We start from the raw sequence: 23,207 nt of genomic DNA on the forward strand, positions 1-23,207 counted from the left end.
TATTTTCTGTGACTATTTTATTTTTGTTTTTCACACTAACCAGACTGTCAGCTTCACGAAGGTAGGGACAGATCAGTTTGCTCACCACAGTATCCCCAAAGGTCAACATGAAGCTATCACATCACATGGCCATGAATTGTGCTCAATAAATACTTTTCACATTGAATGAATTGAATAGTGGAGAGAATCCAAGTTCCAGGTTATTACGATGTGATCAGAAACAATAACCAATAAATACTTGCACTTATGAGAGCAGTCCAGTACTTAGAACTTAGGGAGCTGTTTTGAAAATGATGAAGACCTTACTACAAACTACCCATCTGTTTCCAGCTTGTTTTCTCCCCCATGAAGTGTGGATGTACCTCACGTTACTTTTTGTCCAATATGTCTACTCTCTAGCTCTCTGTGAACCACGCTTACAATGGCAGCTTGTCTCAGGGGGCTTTAGTTTGCTCCTCTCATCTCCATCAGCTTCCCCCACGCAAAACCACTTCGATTAAATCTACAGTCTATGCACAAATAGTTTTCTAGACAAGTGCATCTGAGGTCTGGCTTCTGTGTGAATAGTTGCTCCTAACCCTTTCCCGTAATGAATTCTGGAGTCCACATCTACACTCAGCTTGCGTCTAGCAGAAATAATTTTTTAAATATATTAAAAATAAAAATGATAAGAATTTCTGGCTATTCTAAAAATCCACTCTTGGATTGAAATGCTTCTTTTCCAAAAGGAATGTGTTCATGTAGTCACAGCAGAGCTTCTTGCAAATTGACCGTGATGCCCTTGCCCATTTCCTCCAGTTTTCATTTCACAAGCTTTTATGTGGTGGTTTCTTTCCACAGTTCAGCCTGACCCCTTGGTGCCACTACTAGATTCTTCTCTGGTATAGCTGCCTATATATTAATCCATTGCTGTCTAGTTGATTCCGACTCATAGTGACCCCATAGGACAGAGTAGAACTACCCCATAGAGTTTTCGAGGAGTGGCCAGTGGATTCGAATCATCCTTTTGGTTGGCAGCTGAGCTCTTAACCACTGTGCTACCAGGGCCCCAGGCCTCTATGTTAATCTTGGAAAATATTATCTTATACTATTCCTTTGGCTCAGTAAAAGTATAATAAAAAAAAGCAAGAGGCTGGATTCTGAAAAGAAACTACGATTACCACAGAATGAGTTTTGAAAATTACAGCTTGCTTTCTTTTTGAATTTTCTCACCAATACCAAGTCCCTTCTGATTTGTGTCTTGTTGGCACTGAAATCTGTGGGGGAAAATGATGGCACAATTTCTTCTGCAGTGAAACCAAAGCCCCCGTCCAGGGGATAAGCTGGCTTGCCCTTCGTGGAGCCAAATGGCATCTGGGAACTTTTTCATGCCGGTTGAGTTTTCTCTAAAATCCAGTCCACATACTCGATCACATTGGTGTAAACACCTGGCCGCCCGCTTTGAGCACAGCTTTCGCCCCAGCTTGTGATACCCACCAAATACCAGACCTCCTTGTGTTTACAGGACAGGGGGCCCCCGGAATCTCCCTATGGGAAAAGAAAAGGCTCACAGGTCAGTTCAGACGCTTCTTATCCTAAATGCATTTTGCTTAGAGTAGTTTCACCTAAAATTCTGTCTTTGTCTTGTAATAAGCTTCAAAGAACCTGATTTTTTGCCTTTTATCCAGCCTATTCACTTTTTTTTTTTTTTTATTCACTTTAGGGAGTCCTTGGGGGACAAAAATGGTTAACGTAATCAAAAGCCTGGAGGCTAAATTCCACCCAGAGGCCCCTAGGAAGAAAGGCCTGATCATCTGAAAAACAGCCATTGAAAACCCCATGGAGCACAGTTCTACTCTGACAGGCATGGGGTCGCCATGAGTCAGAATCGGCTCGGTAGCAATGGATTCACTTTAAAGCGTAGCATAAGTCAAACGGCATAGCTGTGTTCCCTGCTCACTAGCGGAAGACTGTTTTTTCAATGCATTAAACATTCTGATTTGAATAGATTGAACTGGTTAAGAACATGTAGTTACCTTACAGGTATCCCTCCCTCCTTCTTTATAGCCAGCACAGACCATCTTATTGGTTATTTTGTGTCCCGTGTATCTTGTCTGACATTCATCGTTTGTTACCAAGGGAACTTTGGCTTTCTGGAGAGTATTCTGTATTTTGTCTGGAAAAAAAAAAAATATATATATATATATATAATTGTTTGTTTATGGAATGACCTCTTTTTACACATACACACACACATATGTATACATACGTTTATATACCTAATCAAAATCATATCCATATATAGTTCCAGAAAGAAAAATATTAGGTTTACCTCTTAGAACTTTGATGATAATTACACAGCATAGAAAAGGCATTATTCTTACCATCAGGCACACCGTTTTGTTAGCATTAATCGAATTCAAAAATTAATTTTGGCTCTAACTGAAAAGACTTCCCAGAGAAAACAATGGGATGACAAACTAGGAGGTTTACTGAAAAGTGCCCAGTTTCACATTAAACTTCATTTAAAATAATTAGTCTTTAAAGACACGTAGAGTCATATTTAAGATTTCCAGTCAGGCATGCTGTCATCCTCAGTTGGGTGATTTTTGTCCTTCTGTCCTCATTAATACCCTTTCTGCAATTGTATAATGTTGTTTTACTGACATTTTAGCTGTGTGACTTGACATAGCTGAAAATGTGACTGTTAAACTATGTTCTTTATCTATAGGACGGATCACGTATAAAAACATCATTTTTTACCTCTTAATTTTCTGTACCCCCATCCAGTCACCCAGCACTCAGTATATGTGATGTTTCTATCGCTTTTTGAAGGGAGGCATATGGGCCGTTGAAAATCTAAATTTTAAAAATCATAGTTTAGTTATCAGAAGCAAACTATATCTTCTTTTCCAGAAGAGACTCTTGTCTTCCACCTTCCATTATTTCATATTTTCTCTATTTACTATATTCATTTTTTTTGTTTCATTGTCATACGTTTCCATCCCTCACATTCAGCATCATGTAGAATACATCACAGGACTAGGAGACAAGGGAAAGAAAGTCACGCCCCCTCACCATCTCCATCATCCTAACTAGTCTGTGACCCTGTGCAAGTTGCTCAGTCACTCTGACCTTCAATTCTCTCATACCTAAAAGGGAGGCTTGAGACTTAATCATCTTTAATATTCCAATATATCACAAAATTGTGTCATTCTACAAATTGAAGAAGCTTGGATAAGACTTATATCTCTTCTCCCTCTTCTCCTCATAATAAGATTCAATAATCGAGAAAGAAGGTCAGTCTTAAAATACTGGAAAACTAGCTCTCCAGACCCTCTTGCTTTGACAACAATAACATAGAGAGACTGGTAAAGTTAGGCTATGAAGCTGATAGTGTTAAACATCCTATCTAAGTCATCATTGCATATAAGCTTTCCAATTACAATTCTACATACCAGTATAATTCATTGTCGTTTCGAGTTTCAACAGGGCAATATCATACCCACTTTCTGCCATTTTGTATTGATCATGAATTATTATTTCTTGAACCCCAAAGAAAGTTGTATCCTCCTTTATTTCTGATTGATTTAAAATGCCACTATAGACACGCAAAATTTTTGGTGAATCTACCCTAAGGAGCAAGCAACAGGAGAAAATTAATTATTTTTTTTACCAAAATAATTCCCAAACGGCTATATGAGCTATATAACTATTTAACTGGCTATAGCTAAATATCTAATATTTTCTGCCAATGATGGGCTTTTAGTGGAAAGAAGTGATTTCATGCTGAGATTTTTCAGTTACGTATTCCTCCTGTATAGAAGACCCTGGGCTAGCCTTCACCTTATATTAAATGCATAAAATGAATGAATGTCTTTTCCACCCTCCAACACACACACACACACACACACACACACACACTCACACACGCAAAGACCCCTGGGTTCTAGTCCAAACCCTGCCATTGGCTAGCTGTGACCCTGAGACATCCACATGGACTTTCTGCTCCTCCATTTAGGACTAAACCAAAAAAAACAAACCCACTGCCGCCGAATAGATTCTGACTCATATCGACCCTATAGGACAGAGTAGAACTGCCCGACAGAGTCTGGTGGATTCGAACCGCCAACCTCTTGGTTAGCAGCCATAGCACTTAACCACTACGACTGACCTAAATTTATTTTTGAGCTTGGTGACTCTGAATCATAATGGGGGTACACTGCATACTGACAGGAAACAAAAACAAAGAAAACTGTGTCTAGAAATGACTCAGAGGATACTAAAGTAGAAAAGAGGAAGTCTGGTCAACTAAGATTCCCTGGGACACATAAACTCCCCTGCTGGAATTTTTTGTTTGGCTGGTAACTAGTATTGAAATTGACCTAATCCAACATGAGGATGCTGATAAGCTCTTTCAGTACCTAGAAATATATATATATATATACACACACACACACATGCCCTGTGTATTTTGCTGGGAACCCTGCTGGTACAGAGGTTATGAGCTTGCCTGCTAACCAAAAGGTTGGCAGTTCAAATCCACCAGCTGCTCCTCGGAAACCCTGTAGGGCAGTTCTATCAACTCTGTTCTATAGGGTCACTGTGAGTCATAATCGACTTGTTGGCAATGGGTTTGGTTTTTGGTTTGGTATCTTGCCTGGCATTCTTCATTTGTTACCAAGGGAAGTTTGGCTTTCTGGAGAGTATTCTATATTTTGTCTGAAATATACAAAAAAAACAAAAACCTGTTGCCAGAGAGGAGGAAAGGAAGGAATGAAGGAGGCAGGGAAGGGAGACAGAAGGGGAGGGGAGGGAAGAATAGGAAATAGATTCAGAGAAGGAAAATTCTCCCTAGTTTAGTTCTGTGCCCAGTGCACAGAAGGTGGTGTGCTCTTGTAGAAAATAGGAAAGCCCTGGGGATACGTATGTGTTTAAATGGGGAAGTGGGATACCAGGCTGTCAGACAGCCATGTTCCTGTATCTACCCTGGAGCTGCTGGACCACGAGTGACTCTTCCTTTTTTTCTTTTCTTCACTAAAGAGAGAAAACTAATTTAGCAAATACATAGGATAACTTACATTTTAAAAGTATTTATTTACTATTATCCTAGCAGTAGGTTTCAGGTATGTGTGACAATGGTGAGCTAATAGACGCAGAAATGATACTGACTCAATGAAGCAATGAGCAGCTGTTAATATCCACTGATTCCCAATGATGCTGCCTCCACACAGGTGTCTCTGGGTGGGTGACGTGGTGTGCAATGTTATCTGCCACGGCCACTCGCTGTAAACAGAGGCAGTCCCTCCAACAATTCTGGCTTTAATTCTGTTTGTACACACTACAACAGAAGGTTTGCAATAATTAGTTTCCTGAATATTCATTTTCCATCAACAGTTATGTTCCTTGAGCACAAAGAGTAGAAAATTTTCCCACAATTCAGTAGTTTACCAGGACCTTGACATCAAGAAACTCTGTAATCAAGTTGGCAAAGTCAAAATATGCACTCAAAATTGTATGCGCGCTTTTATCTTGAGAAATGACATGTAATTACATATCCCAAAGAATTCTGTCATCTCTATCTGGTACTACAAGGCAGTGGTAGCCTTCTTAAAATGATGGCTCTTCTAAATAGTGATTGACAAAGTGTGGTCATCAGACCAGCCATATCACATGGGAACTTGTTAAAAATACAAATTCATGGGCCTCACCCCAGACCCAGTGAACCAGAAACTCTGGGGGTGAAGCCCAGCAATCTGTGTTTCAACAAACCCTGCTAAAGTTTTAGAACTGCTGTTACAGAGGAAAGCTGAGCACCCTTCCACTGTCCAATTGCTCCCTTGCTCCTCTCCATCCAGGCTGACCTTTGCTCCCACCAAGCTCTACCCAACATCCAAGCTTCTGTTTGCGTACTGCTTCTGCCCTTTGGCCTTGTTGACTCTTTGGGTTTCTCTTGGATCAGTTCTTTCTACTTTCAAAGGACTTTGACTCAGACTCACCCTTTTGCTTTCCTCCCTTCACTGCCCTGGGCAGGATGGTTCATCTCAATTCCACCTCCTGGGATGCATACCAGACAGGAGAGCCCATTCTGCTGGTTGGAGCCCTGGCTAAATCTGCCTCAGCAACACAGATAGTGTGGGAGTAGGGTGCTCACAGCCAATAGTACTCTGGAATAGTGCCCCTCAAACTTTAATGTACATATGGACCCCTGGGGATGTATTTAAATGTGGATTCTGGGTCAGTAAGTCTGAGGGGGCCCTGAAATTCCTTCCAACAATCTTCTGGGTGATGTTGCTGATATGCCGGGCCCAGACCACACTTAGAATAGCAAGACTCAGAGTGCAACCTTAGCAGAAGGGTCACTATTCAAAAGCCAGATCCGAGATGGCCTAGCCACTAGCTTTGTGAGTGTAAAACAACTGCTCTGAGTCTTTCTTTCCTCAACAGGAAAATGAGTGTGTAAACCTGGGGCAGGAGTCAAATAGAAGGAGAGAACAGAAAAAAGGAATTTTGAAGAAACACCAGCTGGTAGAAAGCTGAGGTAGGAATGAGTGTGATGTGTTTGTGGATGGTTGAACAGGCTGGTGTACTGAGAGTTCTAGAAAGTGTTCATTTGAGGGTGAAGATTAATTTTGGAGGTCTGGTTTGAAGACTTTTACTATATTCTGGAATTACTGGGAAACCCTTATAAATTTATAAGTTGAGAAGTAGCATAAAAAGCAAAGTTTAGGAAAATTAGTAGACATGCATTAACAAAAATATGTTGTAAATAACTCAACAAAGGCCTTATTAGAAAGAAGTCATAGGTCTTGATAGTCATTCAATTTTGTTTCCCAGTTTAAACAAAACCCTGAAAAAGGCTATTTAGTATTACATTTTGTATTAAGAAATTTTTCTTTTGATGGCATTTCTATGTATCTTCAGAAAGTTAGTTATATTGCAGACCAAAGACAGTACAGGACACAATAAACATCTCCATTAGATATTTCTTCTCATATCAGGATGTTGTTTTATCCAGTATAGCGTAGTAAAGCCTGGTTATCTAGTTTGACCCTAATTCAGAAGGTGCACTAAAAAGCCATAAGATTTTCTTTTCCTTCATCTTTTATTTTCTGCTGTGGCTGTCAATCTCCACCTAATATATTCTGTAATCTCTACAGGCCAGAGTCTAAATTCAACAGAAGAGAGCATAATGAAGGAGGGAGGGTGGAAAACGTATTCTGCAATTTATCAAGCTGTAAATGCTGGTCCTATTTTTAAAACTTAGTCAACATCACTAACAACAAAATTTCCTGTGTCTCCTCCAATGTTTAGAAGTAGAACTAGGTCAACAATTATTTTGAATGCTTCTTCTTATCTCAGGTAAATTTACTGACAGAACCACAGGGAATACATGACGTACTGACTGGCTTTTTAAAGAGACTTGGACCATCCAGAGATTCCTATGAGAGTTCCCCTAAACTCTAGGGAGGCATCGATTCCTAGCTAGCACATTAGTATTGAGCACAATTCAACATCTGTCGGTCTTAGAAAACAAGTTCTCAGAAGTTAAAATTTGACTCATCTCCTCAGTGCAGCCTTGTTAGAGATTAATGAGGTTTTACTGTAATTTTGTCCAATAATCATAAGTACGCTGAACTTTTGTAGGGTATATAAAGAATTAGGCCCCAGAGAATGAACTACTTCAGTATTTCTTGAATAGGTGGATATTTTTTAACATACTATGGTTATTCTTTAATTAAAGATCAAGTATCAGCCAATGGGAAGAAAATGCATAATTTGAGTAACCAAGGTGTTGGTTAATATTTCGATTATAAAGGATGATAAGAAAGAATCAGACATAAGAGCCTGGATCTTACCGTGAAATGGCAAGCAGTCATACAACTGTGTAAAAATTAAAGTACGTGTTTAGTTAATACTAGGCAATGCAGAGTTTATTCAAGACCCAATATCTTACTTTTAAAATAAGGTTAGCCTGGGTGATAGGAGTGAAAATAACAGAAAATTACATATAATTTATTTTACTAATTGTTCTCCCCACTTTGGCTGTTATTGACTCCCACAGTAATAATATATTCATATAGAATAACTCCTCAGAAATATTTTTGCAAGTGATATAATGCTCACCATTATCCATTTTACATAACCTTAATGTGTATCCAGAGATGCCTCCTCTCCCATGAAGTATTTTAGTTGGGGATCCATTCAAAGAAAGTTTTAAGTAACATTTACCCCTGCAGGAAGGAAACAAAACGTAATAAACGTGATGTCCCTCTTAAGGAGCTGGAACAGGGACATCTGTACAGTGCTTAATACGGCTTACTTCCCTTTGTTGCTAGGTTGTTGAGACGGGGAATAGGTAAAGAACTGGCAGCGTAAGGTGTCAGTGCACACTTTCTGGCAGGCTTCACGCCCTTCCACGTCAACAATGTCCAGTTCTTCTCCCAAGAAATCAGTGTCGGGATAAAATGAAGAATGACACAACACTAGACAACAAATCACACACCAAACGTGAAACAAATAACCTTGGCATTCATCCACCTGCTCAGGATTTGTTGATCTCAATCAGAAGAAAGTGCTTCCAGTGTCTACCTGGGACGCTGTGCCGGCAGTTTTGTAGACTGAAACCAGAAAAAGCGTTGTCCTTTCCATAGCGAGTACTTGGTAATCCACTTAGAGATGATTTCAGGAGACAAAGATTTCTAACAGAAAAAAAGGGGAAACGCTATAAAGCATATGTATTATATATATATGTAACATTTTTACAGTACAGATTGTCAGCTCAAGCTGGCATTTCATAGTGAAGATTTTGGTATTCTTCGTGAATCATCGCGTCAGCCTCTATGACCCACAGGTTGTAGACACTTTTTCGAAATTAAACCACCTGACTCTGCAAACATTTTATGAGCTTGCTTTGTTTTCGGTGTTCCTAGCGTCTTTCATCTTTGTTTCATTCCTTTCAGCACTCACAGTCTACCTCAAGGACACGTGAATTTTCATGTTACCTAGAAAACTATCCAGGGTTGCTGCAGGCTTACCATTGGGTAAGTGAAGCCCTCCACAGGCTCCATGTGCAGGTGGCATTTGCTTAGAAGGGAGTCACTTTTCCTAATTAGCACACAACCATGACCCAGAGCAGTGCTGTCCGACAGAACTTTCTGCAGTGGTGCACACAGCCTGTAGCTGGGTATCCAATATGGTACCCATTCGCCACACATGGCTATTGAGCGCTTGAAATGTTGCTACCACTGCAGCTAAGCAAATGACTGTTAATTTTACTTAATTTAAATTGAAATAGCCAAGTCTGGACTTAAACCAGTCATGTCCCTATCAGAATCTGTGTTGACGATCAAATGTGTTTCTCCTCTTATAGTTACTGATAATTTTTTTTAAAGGAATAAGACAAAGGAAAAGAGCAGCAAATGACACAAGATAACAAATTATGAAAGCTTCTTTCCAGTTTCTGAACTTTATAATACCCTAAGCTTCAGTCTTTGGACCTCCTTTCATCTTTACCTATATTTGATTTATTGATGACCTCACCAGTCTTGTGGCTTCAATTACGGTCTGTATGCCAGTGACACCAAAACATGGATCTGAATTCCAGACTTTCATTCCCAGTTGCCAGTTCAATATCTCTCCCTGGACATTCAATAAAATACCAAACCCACTACTGTCCGGTCGGCTCCGACTCGTAGCTGCCCAATTGGACAGAGTGGAACTGCCCCAAGGGATTTCCAAGGCTGCAATCTTTATGAAAGCACAGACTGCCACGTCTTTCTCCCTCAGAGCAGCTGGTGTGGGTTCAAACCTCTGACCTTTCAGTTAGTAGCTGAGCGCTTTAACCACTGCATCACCAGGGCTCCTTAGACATCTAATAGGCATCTTAAATTAACCTTTCCAAAACAGAATTCCTGATCTTCCCCCAAAACCTGGTCCTTGTGTAATCTTCCATACCTCAGTCAACGGCATTTCCATCCTTCAAATTCTTGGGGCCAAAAATCTTGGCGCCATTACTTACTCTTTCCTTCACATCCCACATCCAATCCATCAAAAATCTTATTGGGACTACCTTGTCAATAAATCCCAGTCTTCTCTATCTGCCATCTCCACACAGCTCCAAGCAACTGTTATCTCTTGCCCCATGGATTTTTGTATAGTCTCCTTCTTGGTCTGGCTTTGAAGCCTTACCCCCACAGTCTTCTCAACACATTAGCCAAAGCTTTCCTATAAAAACATGTGTCCGCTCATGTTACTCCACCACATACAATCGTTTCCCATCTCACTCAGTAAACAAACCTAAAGCCTTTAGTCCTACGTGACTTTACATGATTTTCTCCTACCCCACGCTCTCCGACATCGGGTCCTGTCATTCTCCCTTTCTCTCCCTCCACTCTGGCCACATGAGCTTTCTTGTTGAACGATACCTGGAGTCAGCCTGCCTCAGGACCTATGCACTTGTCTTGAACATTTTTTTCTCAAAAATAGTCACATAATTTGCTCTCTTACCTCATTTATGTGTCGGAACAAATGTCATCTTTTCAGTGAGGTGTTGTCTGAACACCATGTTTAAAATGATAAAATTATATGATCTCCGGAAAAATCCGTATCCTGCTTCCCTGCTTTATTTCTCCGTAAGTCTTATCACCATTGAATATATGGTATTATCTTTTAAATTTATTTATTGTCTCTATAAGAATGTGACCTCTACTGGGGCAAGGTTTTTTTTGTTTTCTTTAGTTTTTAATTTATTTACTTTGCTAATGGTATCCTCAGGGCTTAAAACAGTACCTGACATGTCCAAACCAAACCCAAACCTGTCTACCTCCTGTGCCAAAAAAACAAACCGACAGCTGTTGAGTCAATTCTGACTCATTGTGACCCTATAGGACAGAGTAGAACTGCTCCATAGGGTTTCCAAAGCTGTAATCTCTAGGGGAGCAGACTGCCACATCTTTCTCCTGCTTAGCTGCTGGTGGGCTCCAACAACCAACCTTTCAGTTAGCAGCCAAGTGCTTTAACCACTGTGCCACAAGGGCTCCTTGCCTGGCACATTAACCCATTGCCATTGAGTCGATTCCAACTCATAGCGACCCTATAGGACAGAGTAGAACTGCCCCATAGGGTTTCCAAGGAGTGCCTGGTGGATTCAAAATGCTGACCTTTTGGTTGGTTAACCACTACACCATCAGGGTTTCCATCTGGCATATAGTAGGCACTAAATAAAGAATATTAAATTTGTTGAGTAGATGAATATAACAGATATATTTTTGCAAGCCAAACCTGGGACTTCTGAAATTACAGTCTCAAAGGATCGGCAATGAACTCAAGAGCTTACCTGGGCTAGATTGCTCTGGGGAACCTTCTCCTTAACAATGGGTGGCCAAGTCAAGCATATGCTAAGGGCTCTGAGGACTGTGGTCCAGGTAGTATCTAGAAATCTGGGTCTAGAAGCTTTCTTAGTCTTAAGTCTTTTTTTTTTTTTTTTGGTGAATTTTATTAATGAAAAGCAGCAGCTCCAACAAGTGCTCTTTTTTGATCAGAGAACTTTCCCTGTCTTGTTATCATTTGTGATTCCAGTACCTATCAGTTGTTGTTGTTAAGTGTCGTCAAGTCAGTTCTGACTCACAGCAACTCTGTGTACAACAGAACAAAACACTTCCCGGTCCTGCACCATCCACACAATCACTGCTGCATTTGTGCCCGTTATTGCAGCCGCTGTGTACTTTGAGCACCTTCCAACCTGAGGGGCTCATCTTCCATCACTGTATCAGACGACGTTCTGCTGCTATCCATAGGTTTTCACTGGCCAATTTTTTCGGAAGTAGACCTCCAGGACCTACTTCCTGGTTTTAGTCTGGAAGCTCCACTAAAACCTGTCCGCCATAGGTGATCCTGCTGGTATTTGGAATACCAGTGGCATAGCTTCCAGTATCACAGCAATATGCAAGCCACCACAGTACGACAAACTGACAGACGAGTGGTTGCCCCATCAGTAGGGAAACAGAATCTCAATTCTCAAACTCCACCCCCCACCCCCCACCCATTATAGGTCTTTATTTCTACCCCTGTCCACTATAGGGTCATTGGGAGTCGGAATCTACTCAGCAACAATGGGTTTGGCTTTTTTTTTTTTTTTGGTCCACTGAGGATCTGATTTTTGGATTCCCAGCTCTTTCTGCTCCTGGCTCAATGACCTTAAACAGGACACTTAACTAAGTTGTCTTTTAATGGGCACCCTTGTTTTTTTCATTCCATTCAGAACTAGCCAACTCCACTTCCCAAAGCCTGAGACCTCCTAAACTAAGAGTCTCTGGTAACATTGGATTTGTGGTCAATACGTGAGGAATAAAATAGAGAGGGGCAAGGAATTCTTTGCAGGGTTTATCCTATACAAATTTTTAGATTAAAATTTTAATTACTCGTAATTCTTAACGACTCAGATTTTGATCAGCTGTTTTTAAAAGACAACAGATTATTCCGAATCTTAACCCCTTACCTTTCAGATTCTTTTGGCCAGTCTTTGGAAAGGAAAGTAAAAAATAAACAATTGGGATGATGAGTACAAATACTCTGACAGACAAAAACATCTGGAACCAAGACGCTGTCAATGTTACTGTCTGCAAACCCTGTCCTAGGGAAAATGTCCCTGATACAAGCTGTGTGAGAGAAGAAAAAATATGATGAAATCAATTCTCCAACAAAATCACTATAATTCCAGTTAGGGTATTTGAGGAATATTCCATACCAAAAACTGTGTCTATCCCAAGATTTTTAAATTTTTTTCTTTAATTTGAAAAAACTAAAGTGATTATTTTAAACTTAAAATATTAGTGCTAACCATATAGGACATAATGAAATGTATCACATGAAGAAGGTAAAAGACCGTTGGGTACATTTCATCGATGAGCAAAAATTGGTATCCCAAATTAGGCCTATTGGACATACCATAAGCGCCTACAATTTGATGGTTAAACCAGCTCATTAAGAAAACAATAGTTACCCAGATTAGAACGTGCACAAGATTTCAGTGAAAATCCAGACACCACTTCATTGATCTTCATTATTCTGGTTGGTGTCCCCATTTGGGTGTACTTCAGTAGACAAACGTTACTGGATTTAAAAAAAAAAAACAAAAAAACAACACTTTATTCTTCCAATAAGTAGGAAGAGAAATGAATAATAAGAAATTCCTTTTTAGAGACACCACTTGGGCATTAAAATCCATTGCTGTGGACTCGATTCTGACTAAAACCGACCCCAAAACCCAAAATCCCATGGCTGTCCAGTCGATTCCAACTCATAGCCACCCTATAGGACAGAGTAGAACTGCCTCATAGGGTTTCCAGGGAGAGCTTGGTGGATTCAAACTGCTGACCTTTTGGTTAGCAGCTGAATGCTTAACAACTGTGCCACCAGGGCTCCAAAGTGACCCCAGGTACAGACCCCAGGTGCAGCAAAACACAAACTCCTGTTATTGTGGAGTCATTCTGACTCATAGTGACCCTATAGGACAGGGCAGAACTGCCCCATAAGGTTTCCAGGGAGCGGATGGTGACTTTGAACTGCCAACCTTTCGGTTAGCAGCCAAGCTCTTAACCACTACACCACCAGGGTTCCCAGGTGCAGTAGACACAAGGACTTACTCTGGGAAGTTCATCTAGTTGTCTAGAGACTGGACAACTGACACTCACTACCCAGTGGTCATGTGAACGTTGCTAACTTTATTTCTTCATCAGTAGCATGGCAGCTTGTGGGGGGGCCACATGAAGGGTAGGAGTACGTGAACTGACAACTTCTAAAGCCCTTCTCAGTTTTAACATTTTACTTTTTTTTACAGTGCCTAGGAACTCACAATTTACTGGCTTGCATTCGCATTGTATTGTCTTAGATATAAAAGTTGTAGCTGGAGCTGAGCAAAAGAAAAGGCATGGAAGATTGATTATAAATTTTTTTTCCTTTTTTCATTGTTGTTTTTGGAATAAATCTTTGATAGATTTATTTTCTTTTCACTGATCTCGTGAACGTGGAGAGCAGAACGTTAAAATCTAATGTTAAAATTCAAATACCAGTAATTTGAACTTATTTCACTTTTTGCATCGGATTCTGATAAATGTAGTTTCCCTAATAAATTTTTAATGAAGACAGCACAGATTATTCATTAGAGATTAGATCATTTTATATTCTTAAACAATCAATTTATTCCTGGAATACATCAAAATCCAGTATAGGGCAGAGTAAGACACCTCACAGGGGCTTCAGTTGTTTTGTCTTGTTAAGGAATTGTTATTGGGAGAGAGAGAGATAGGTTTTTAGTTTTTACTCTGTAGTGTTAGACTGTTGCATTCTTTAGGCTGGAAAGGGCACCATCAAACCAATAGGACTGTTTCAAAAATGTCCGTTTAAACATGTAGCACTTTTGAAATTAGCTAGGAGATGGGTTAAACACCTTTTTTTTTTTTTTTTTTTGGCAACAGTGCGTTAAAAGAAAGACTCCTTACCATAAACGTAAAGCATCCAAGTAAAAACTTGGTTTTAAAGGGGCTTTTTTTTTTTAATGAAGAAAACTATCAGTAGCTATTATAGAAAAGTCTTTTAGGTTTTAAAAATACAAATTTTAACATTGAGTTGATTAAGAATTTTTTTTAGTGAATCATGGTTTTGTGTTTCATTGGACGCCCTCACGTGGTGTTCTGAGGGTAACCAAGCTCACAGCTTACCCACCGGTGCTGCTCGCTGGGAAAACTCCAGGTGGCGTAAGTGAAAAAGTGACAGTGGATGTCGTTGGTGCATCTCTCCTGACATTCGTGGGCAGACTTGGCAACAGAGTCTTTATAGTTCATGCCCTTCATGTCTAGATCCACGTAAAGATGATTGTTGCAAGCTGGAAATAAAAACAAAAAACACAGTTTTCTTCCAGGAGCAGCTCCTGTATGTCCACCTTTGCAGCTGTTGTTCCTGGTACACTCTTTGAACCCTTCTGCTCGCTTTGCCTCAGGAGACCTTGTTTTTGTTTTGTTTTAATCTGTTTAATTCCTGCTCCCACAGGAAAGTAACACCAGTGTCCTTCCTATTTTGCAGCAGTATTGGACTTGGGAATTCCTGTTTTGATTTTCGGACCTGGCCACTCTCTTCTCCTTAGTTCCACTGATTGATTGATTCACTAATTAATCTATTAAAATATCTATTTCACCATTAAGTCAAGTGTTCGCACAACACTTATATGTGCTCCTTTTGAGGAATTGATATGTTTAATAAAGCCGTTCAAATAAATTTTAGGTTGGGAAGAAGAAAGAAAATAAACAAGAACTGAAGTAGTTGGATACGTCTTTCTGTGAGGTAAAGAAATTTTAGGGAGTTTTAGCGTGTGTGTGTTTTGGGAGAGAGTATGTATGAGTGCTGTTTTTACTCTGTACTGAAAGAACTTCGTTAGCGGGGTTTGTTTCCACAGAGCAGGGCTTTGTTTTATAGTCATAAAACTGTATCTTGTGTAGCTATTGTACACGTCACAATAACTGCTGTGGTTGTTGCTGGTGCCATCAAGTTGGTTGGGACTCATAGTGACCCTATGTACAGCAGAACCAAACACTGCCCGATCCTATGCCATCCTCCCATTGTTATGTTTGAGTTCATTGTTGCAGCCACTGGGTCAACCCATCTCATCAATGGCCACAATAACTAGTATTTATTAATTTAAATAAAAGATCTTACCATTTATTTGGTGAGGGCATTGTTTGAAAGAATATCCAGAAATTGCTCCTGACATATTCACCTTTGGCAGTGTTTCCGTAACACTGTCTTTCAGGACACAAGTAAACCTATTTAAAAAAAAAAAAACATTATTTGGTGGGAATGTACGTTTTAAAAGAATGGGACATAAAAGTCAGCACACAGAAAGCCAAAGAAGGAAATAAACTACTGTACCTCAGGCCAACACAAATTTTTTTTAGCAGAATTCTTTGTTTTTCATTATGTCTTTTAAAAACATATTTAATACTCTTTCTTAAAAGGAAACAAACTTCTAGGTCAGTGGGCTGTAAACTATGGCCTGTGGGCCAAATGCAACCCACTGCCTAATCTGAACAGCCATAAACTACATTTTATTTATTTATTCTTTTTTGTCGTGCTTTAAGTGAAAGTTTACGATTCAAGTCAGTTTCTCACACAAAAATTTATACACACATTGTTATGTGACCCTAGTTGCTATTCCTGCAATGTGACAGCACGCTCCCCCTCTCCACCCTGTGTTGCCCGTGTCCATTCAGCCAGCTCCTGTCCCCTCTGCCTTCTCGTCTCACCTCCAGACAGGAGCTGCCCACATCATCCCATGTGTCTGCTTAAGCTAAGAAGCTCACTCCTCACTAGTATCATTTTATGTCTTATAGTCCAGTCTAATCTTTGAAGAGTTGGCTTCAGGAATGGTTTTAGTTTTGAGCTAACAGCCATAAGCTACATTTTTAAATGGTTATAGAAGTACATACACAATACCTCAGTTTTGCCTATGGGTCTGCAAAGCCTGCTCTCTGACTCTCTCAAAAAAAAGCTTGCCAACCCTTGGTCCAGATTCTAGAATTTTGTAAGTTGGGATTCTAGGTAAGTGTCTGTGAAGGTAGTAATAATACACAAAGATCCTGATAACTTAACTCTTTAGAAAGTTTTTATTGAGTCTTCAAGTTCAAAATTGTTCCTCAAAAGTTTCCCAGATGACAGGACATTTAAACAAAGCTGAATATCACTCTTTTACTTTACTAGCTAACTGAAAAGTGAAATTTTTACCTTTGCTGTGGAGATAGCCCTTTTAAGATTGGGACAATCTGGAATATGTGCCTCCCGATACAGAAGTATTTGACCTGAGAGTGTCCTCCTATGAAGTATTGTTCTAGAAACGTTTACTCCAAATCTAATCCAACTTCTACAATTGAATTCCGGTACACAAGAAATACAGTCCATGGAGAACAATGAGTTAAAAGACATTTAAAAAAATAATCAGACAAATTCAAAACATAGGGGATGCTACAAGACAACTGGACTGATTCCTTCTAAAGTCAGGGGCATGGAAACAAAAGCAGTAGGTGGAATGTTCTAAAAATGTTAAAACGTGACTATAGAGACAAAATGATCAAATGCAATTTGTGAAATCTTTCTAAGAATTTGGTTAATAACCATAAATTACATTTTGGTGTAACTGAGATTAAATAAGGAATTCCTGTTAAATTTGTTATGACTTTTATGTAGGAGAATCCATGAGGAAGAATTTGAGTGAAGTGCCATGGCGTTTATTTCAAACAAACAGTTAAACATATACACTTATACACAGATAAACCAAACACAACAGAGTCCCTGGGTGGCACAAATAGTTAAACACTGGACTCCTAGACAAAAGGTTGTCAGTTCAAATACACCCAGAGGTGTTCTGGAAGCAAGGCCTGACAATTTGCTTCTGAAAGTTCACAGCCATGAAAACCTTCAGGAGCAGTTTGCCATGGGTTGGAATCCGCTGGGTACCAACTAACAACAACGACAACTAATCAAACATCTCAGTGGTGATGGTGAATCATGGTACTATTTTTTCAAATTATCTCTATGTTTAAATTTTTTGTACGAAAATATTTGAAGGAAAGTTCTAGTTTAACTGCTATCAGCCCACTAGAAAAGCAAAGAGCACGGAGATCAAGAATCATAAAAAGCGAGAGACATAAGAACAAGTTTACCATCAATATTGAGACCAAAAGAGAGTCTGGAAAGTCCACACTGAAAAAAGGGTATCTGTTTTTTTTTTTTTGTTGTTCATCCCTAATTGGCTTCAGCACCATCCTTTTGTTTGTTTGTTTTCTTTTTCTATAATATTCAACCTTTAATTTTCGTTTGAACTGGAGGACAAATTGTTTTCCAGTTCCCAACATTAAATTTTATAAATTGGTAGGTGGAAATTTATCATTAGGTAAAAACAAAAGCCAAATCCCTTGCCGTCGAGTCGATTCTGACTCATAGCAATCCTATAGGATGAAGCAGAACTGCTCCATAGGGTTTCCAAGGAGCAGCTGGTGGATTCGAACTGCCAACCTTTTGGTTAGCAGCTGTAGTGCTTAATCACTACGCCACCAGGGTTTCCATCAGTAGGTTAGCTGTCACGTAAAATCTATCTCCTCTACATGGAAATGTAAACACTTACCATTTGGTAGGGTCTTCAGTTGGTGATTCAGCCATAAAAGTAAAGAGCAAACATCGTGGGTGGTGGGTGCAGACTACCTGGCAGTGCTCAGCACTTGGTGTAAAAACAGTGCTTATGTCTCCTCCTTGAAAGAGGGTATCTTTGAACAGCTTGGTCACACAGTCTGGAGGTAACACATGGTACATGTCATTTTAGATTTTAGTGGACATGTATTTAATTAGGTAATAATCTCACAAGGGCAATGCAAGTTGGGCTACTTAACAGGAAATATGCATGAACTTGGAAATTAGGGAAATTAACATTTTAAATTAGTTCCCAGGTTGAGCAGTATTCAGATGGGGAAAAAGTCATAAATTGGCACCATTTGTCTCGACAGGAATTGTGGTTATGAGTGAATGTCTTGGAGATGTGGAGTGCTTTGTGTGCAATTGAGCTACTTCTCTGATCTTTACTAGCCAAAGATATTCTCTTCAGCAACCCATCCAGGTAAAAAATGGGTCTCCGGTTTCTCCCTTTCCTATTGACTTCTCTTTGTCTGAGTTCCGTGCTTCTGTGAAGCAAAGGCTCCAGAGAAATCATTCTTTGGTAGTATCTGAGGGCCCTGGGTGTGATAACACTATAACACCTCACCCTTTAAAAATAGACCAACTTACTAACAGGAGCTTTGTGTTGCTGTCATTGTTAGGTGCCATCAAATTTGTTCTGACTCTTAACGACCCTATCTATGTATGACAGAATGAAACTCTGCCTGGTCCTGCACCATCCTCACAATCATTGGCACGCTCACGCCTATGGTTGTAGCCACTGTGCTGATCAGTCTAATTGAGGGTCTTCTTCTTTTTCGATGGCCCTCTGCTTTACCAAGAATGATGTCCTTCTCCAGGGACTAGTCCCTCCTGGTGATATGTCCAAAGTACGTGAGATGAAGTCTCACCATCATCTCTTCTAAGGAACATTCTGGCTGTACTTCTTGCAAGACAGATTTGTTCATTCTTCTGGCAGTCCATGGTATATTCAGTATTCTTCTCCAACACCATAATTCAAAGGTGTCAATTCTTCTCTGGTCTTCCTTATTCATCATCCAGCTTTCGCATGCATACGAGGTGATTGAAAACACCATGGCTTGGGGCAGGTGCACCTCAGTCCTCAAAGTGACATAAAGCTTTTTTTTTTTTTCTTTTTCTCAAAGAAGATATATAGTTTTCCAGGTTATGGCTTTTTAGGTTATCCATTCCTTACTCAGTGAATAAAGCTTGTAGTCTGTAATCTTGGCATATTCTCATTGAGAGGTACTGTTATACACCCCTTGGTCTTGTTACTATTTTAAAAATATGTTTATATAGAATAAAATGGATATCCTCTGGGTGGAATAAAATTTAACTCAAATAGCTATTGTTGTAACAACCAACATGCCAGCATGTGGGTACAAAGCAGTCAAACTGTCACTAGAGGTTTACAAGACCTAGGTGGTCCATGAACTCAGATGTGAAATAACCACTAACCTCTAACTGAGAAGTGGCATGTCCTAGTCTAAATGTAAACAACAAGCCGTATTAGTATTAGCAGTATCTGTAACTATGACATAATAGAAGTGACAGATGATTTCAAATCACACTAAACTTGCTGCAGATATCTCCAAATACCGTTGTTGCTCGTTACCGCTACGATTGCTGCTGCTACAGCTGTGGCCGGTTTAGATTCACCACTAGGTCTTGTTACTCAATGTGCTGATAAGAACCTCCTCTATTTATATATCACATTTTTTTACATTTTAATTAGCTGTATTTCAATATAAATGATTTCTTTTGTAATCTATGTATTTTCATTTTATACACTTAAAACATGATTCTGAGGATGGAATCCATAGTGTTCACTAGGCTGCTAAATGGATCCATGGAAGTAAAGAAGGTTAAAGAACCTGGCACACACACTCCTCAAAATTTCACCATATCTGCTTTCTAAATTATCCAAATATAACGTATGTATATGCATGATTTTTTCCAAAAATTGACAGTCATCCCAAGAATGACCTGGGCTTAATAGAAAGCTGCCTCTTCTCGCTAAGCTTTGTGTTGCTCCAACTTACCTGTGTGGTTTGTTATCCTTGTTAGCTACCAGCGAGTCAATTCTGACTCATGGCGGCCACCTGTGTGGGGAGCAGAACTGATCCATAGGGTTTTCAAGGCTGTGAACTTCCAGAAATGAATTACCAGGCCTGTCCTCTAAGACGTCTCTGGGTGGGTTAGACCCTCCAACTTTTCAGTTAGTAGTCCAGCACTTAACTGTTCACAAAACCCATGGACTCCCACCTGTGTGGCAGATGCCCATTAATGGAGATTCTATTTTTACCTTGAAATATTCTCATTAACCATGGAAATTACTAATTATATGGTAAATTGAATAAATTTATATATGTTTAATATAGGTGCTGATTTTCTTAAAATATACCCCATACCAATGTGTTCTTTAATTTTACAGGACAGATTGATTTTCAAAATCAAATCAACTTCTTAGTGCCAGTACAAAAAAATTGTTAATCTGTTTTTTTTGCCAGCCAAAAATGCTTGTTTTTATATATTGACTTTGTATCCAGAGTTCTTGCTGATTTAATTTATTAGTGCAAATAATCTGCCTGTTAATTATTTTGGATTTTTCTAGGGACACAATCATGTAATCTGTGAACAATAAGCATTTAATTAATTTTTTTCTAAGTCTTTACTTTTTCTTTTTCTTCGCTTACTCCACAGGATAAGACTTCAAGCACAATATTGAATAGAAGTAATCGTGGGTATTCTTGTATTATTTCCTGTCCCTAGGAGAAAGTTCGATATTCTACTATTAAGTAGAATATTTCTTAAAGGTTTTTTGTGTTTTTTGTTTGTTTTTAAGACACCTTTTAACAAATGAAGGAATTTCCCGTTTATCTCCAGCTTGCCAAGAGTTTTTTTTAATCATAAATGGAATTTAATCAAATTTTTTTCAGCATCTATTGATTTTCAAATGTTAAGCCAATTTTTCATCCCTGGAATAAACCCAACTTTGTGGCAATATAATCACGTTTTTTTCTTTGATATACCGCTGCATTAAGTTTAGTAATACTTTGTTGATGATAAAAGTTTGCAATTTTTTTTTTTTTTCTTTCTTGAGATGTACCTGTCAGGTTTGGTACTAAGATTACACTAGCCTTATAAAATGAGTTGGGGCCCCCAGGTAGTACAAAAGACCAACTCACGCAGCTGCTAACAAGAAGGTTGAAGGTTCAAGTCCACCCAGAGGTGGAGATCTTTGAAGATCTACTTCCAAAAAACCAACCATTGAAAGCTCTGTGGGGCATAGTTCGATTCGGACACATACAGGTCACCGTGAGTTGGGATTGACTCAACAGCAGCTAAAAACAAATATGCATTGGACTGACTTCTACGGAAAACTGACTAATCAGTGAAACAAACCAAGTCTTCTATTTTTTAATATTGCTCGTAAATATCATTTAAATGTGTTTTATAAATAGATATAGATATAGCCTGCTATTGTGAGTAATTCCTTCACTTCAGCTTCTTTTCCATTTTGAAAACCCATGGAACCTTAAGCAGAAAATATAAAAGTATTTTATTTCCTTCTCTGGAGAAGACAGACTGGGATCCTCCCACATGTATAGGAAGACATAGGAGGACATCCCTCTCTGGGCTTATGTTCCCTTGTTTTCTAATTTACAGGTCAGGGAACAAAATTATTTCCAGTTATACTTACGATAAAACTCTACTTACCACCAGAAACTGAAGCAAATAAGACGAAATACACCATTTGGCATAATAAAATCATCCTAATAAGAGAAAAATGTAGCATGTTTTTAGAAAACAAAGTGTGAATTTATAATGTGAATTTACTGGCATCAGGAATTACAAGAAATCATGAAGTAGGGAAGTCGTTAACAGGAACCAGTGCTCAGATCATAACGTTCCTATCACAGGGTTCCTGTCATAATCTTTCCAAAATCCTAGAATATTCTTCAGCATGGTTGTATAGTTTGCCACACTTTCGTAGCTGCGAAGAACCTGGCTATAGCAGGGAGCTAGAGAGGGGCCATGAAGAGTTCTCAGTCTTTCCTCCCTTCATCTCCCCCACCTCCAGCTCATTATTCATCAGAGACTTCTCGTTGACATCGTCTGACGCTTCTTCCCTCCCCAGTTTTCCCATCTTTTTCTTCTCTTCCAATGTATATACCTCCTTTTCACCTTTGAAGTCTCTCTCCGTATCTATCAGAGAACTCTGAATGATTTTCTATTTATTAAGTTTTCTATTTTTTAAAAAAGCTGCAAGTACATTTGTTGGCTGTCTTAGTCACTATAAACGCACTTATTTCCCCTAAGTGTTGAACTGACTGCTTCATGAAAAGCTAACTATTCAGTACATCAGTAAGACCAGTCAAGACTTCTGATATTTAATATTCCCCTAGAATATTTTTTAAATTTGTAAACTACTTGTTAGTATATCAAAGCTACACTCTTCTTCCAGTCTGCACCTTCCCTTCAATCACTGTGAATATTAACTAAAAACCTCTAAAACGTTAAATCTGACAAATAAAAAAAAAATTATTGTATTAATTAGCAAGTAAAATTAAAAAACAAAGTGGCAATAATAAAAACCATGACAGAAAAAGGCACTTTAAGAAATAATTTCTTGAGAGAAATCTTAAATAATAATTTTGAAATCATACCTGAAAATACCTTGTCTGATTATTTGCCACTAGTAATTCTTTAATGAGGGTGATTTTCTTCTTCCAAAATGACCTTCATCCTTTGTAAATGAGCTTGTGGTAGGCAGTGTTTCCTTAACTAAAATATTTACTTTTGTAGGTTCCCAATGTTATGTAACAGTATGCTCATTTTTACAGCCTTTGTCCTTAAAATCTCTGCATATCAAAAGCGTACCTTAGGAGAGTTGTTACTTTTTCAATACATTAAATTTATATTTTTTTCTTTTATCTTCTTGTGTTTTCATACAAGTGATCCAAACAGAGACAGCCAGAGAGCTTGGATTTGCCCTGGTGCCTTAGCAA

The 23,207-nt window shown here is 39.0% G+C and overlaps 1 protein-coding gene across 1 annotated transcript; it reads right to left on the bottom strand.

Moving 5' to 3' along the window:
* Positions 1-1,149: 1,149 nt before the first annotated feature.
* LOC126065337 (coagulation factor XI-like) lies at positions 1,150-23,119 on the bottom strand. Its single transcript, XM_049865173.1, has 15 exons — positions 22,866-23,119; positions 21,916-21,971; positions 18,152-18,314; positions 15,691-15,797; positions 14,704-14,863; positions 12,983-13,092; positions 12,479-12,638; positions 8,572-8,681; positions 8,303-8,465; positions 8,107-8,213; positions 5,152-5,320; positions 3,438-3,613; positions 2,743-2,838; positions 2,016-2,155; positions 1,150-1,527 (listed from the first exon to the last, which is right to left on the bottom strand). Exons 2-15 carry the CDS (start codon positions 21,968-21,970, stop codon positions 1,366-1,368), a joined length of 1,878 nt encoding a protein of 625 aa, XP_049721130.1. The 5' UTR covers position 21,971; positions 22,866-23,119; the 3' UTR covers positions 1,150-1,365.
* Between the last annotated feature and the right edge of the window lie 88 nt (positions 23,120-23,207).

The sequence above is a fragment of the Elephas maximus genome, chromosome 22 (genome assembly GCF_024166365.1).
Source record: "Elephas maximus indicus isolate mEleMax1 chromosome 22, mEleMax1 primary haplotype, whole genome shotgun sequence".
Lineage (NCBI taxonomy): Eukaryota > Metazoa > Chordata > Mammalia > Proboscidea > Elephantidae > Elephas > Elephas maximus.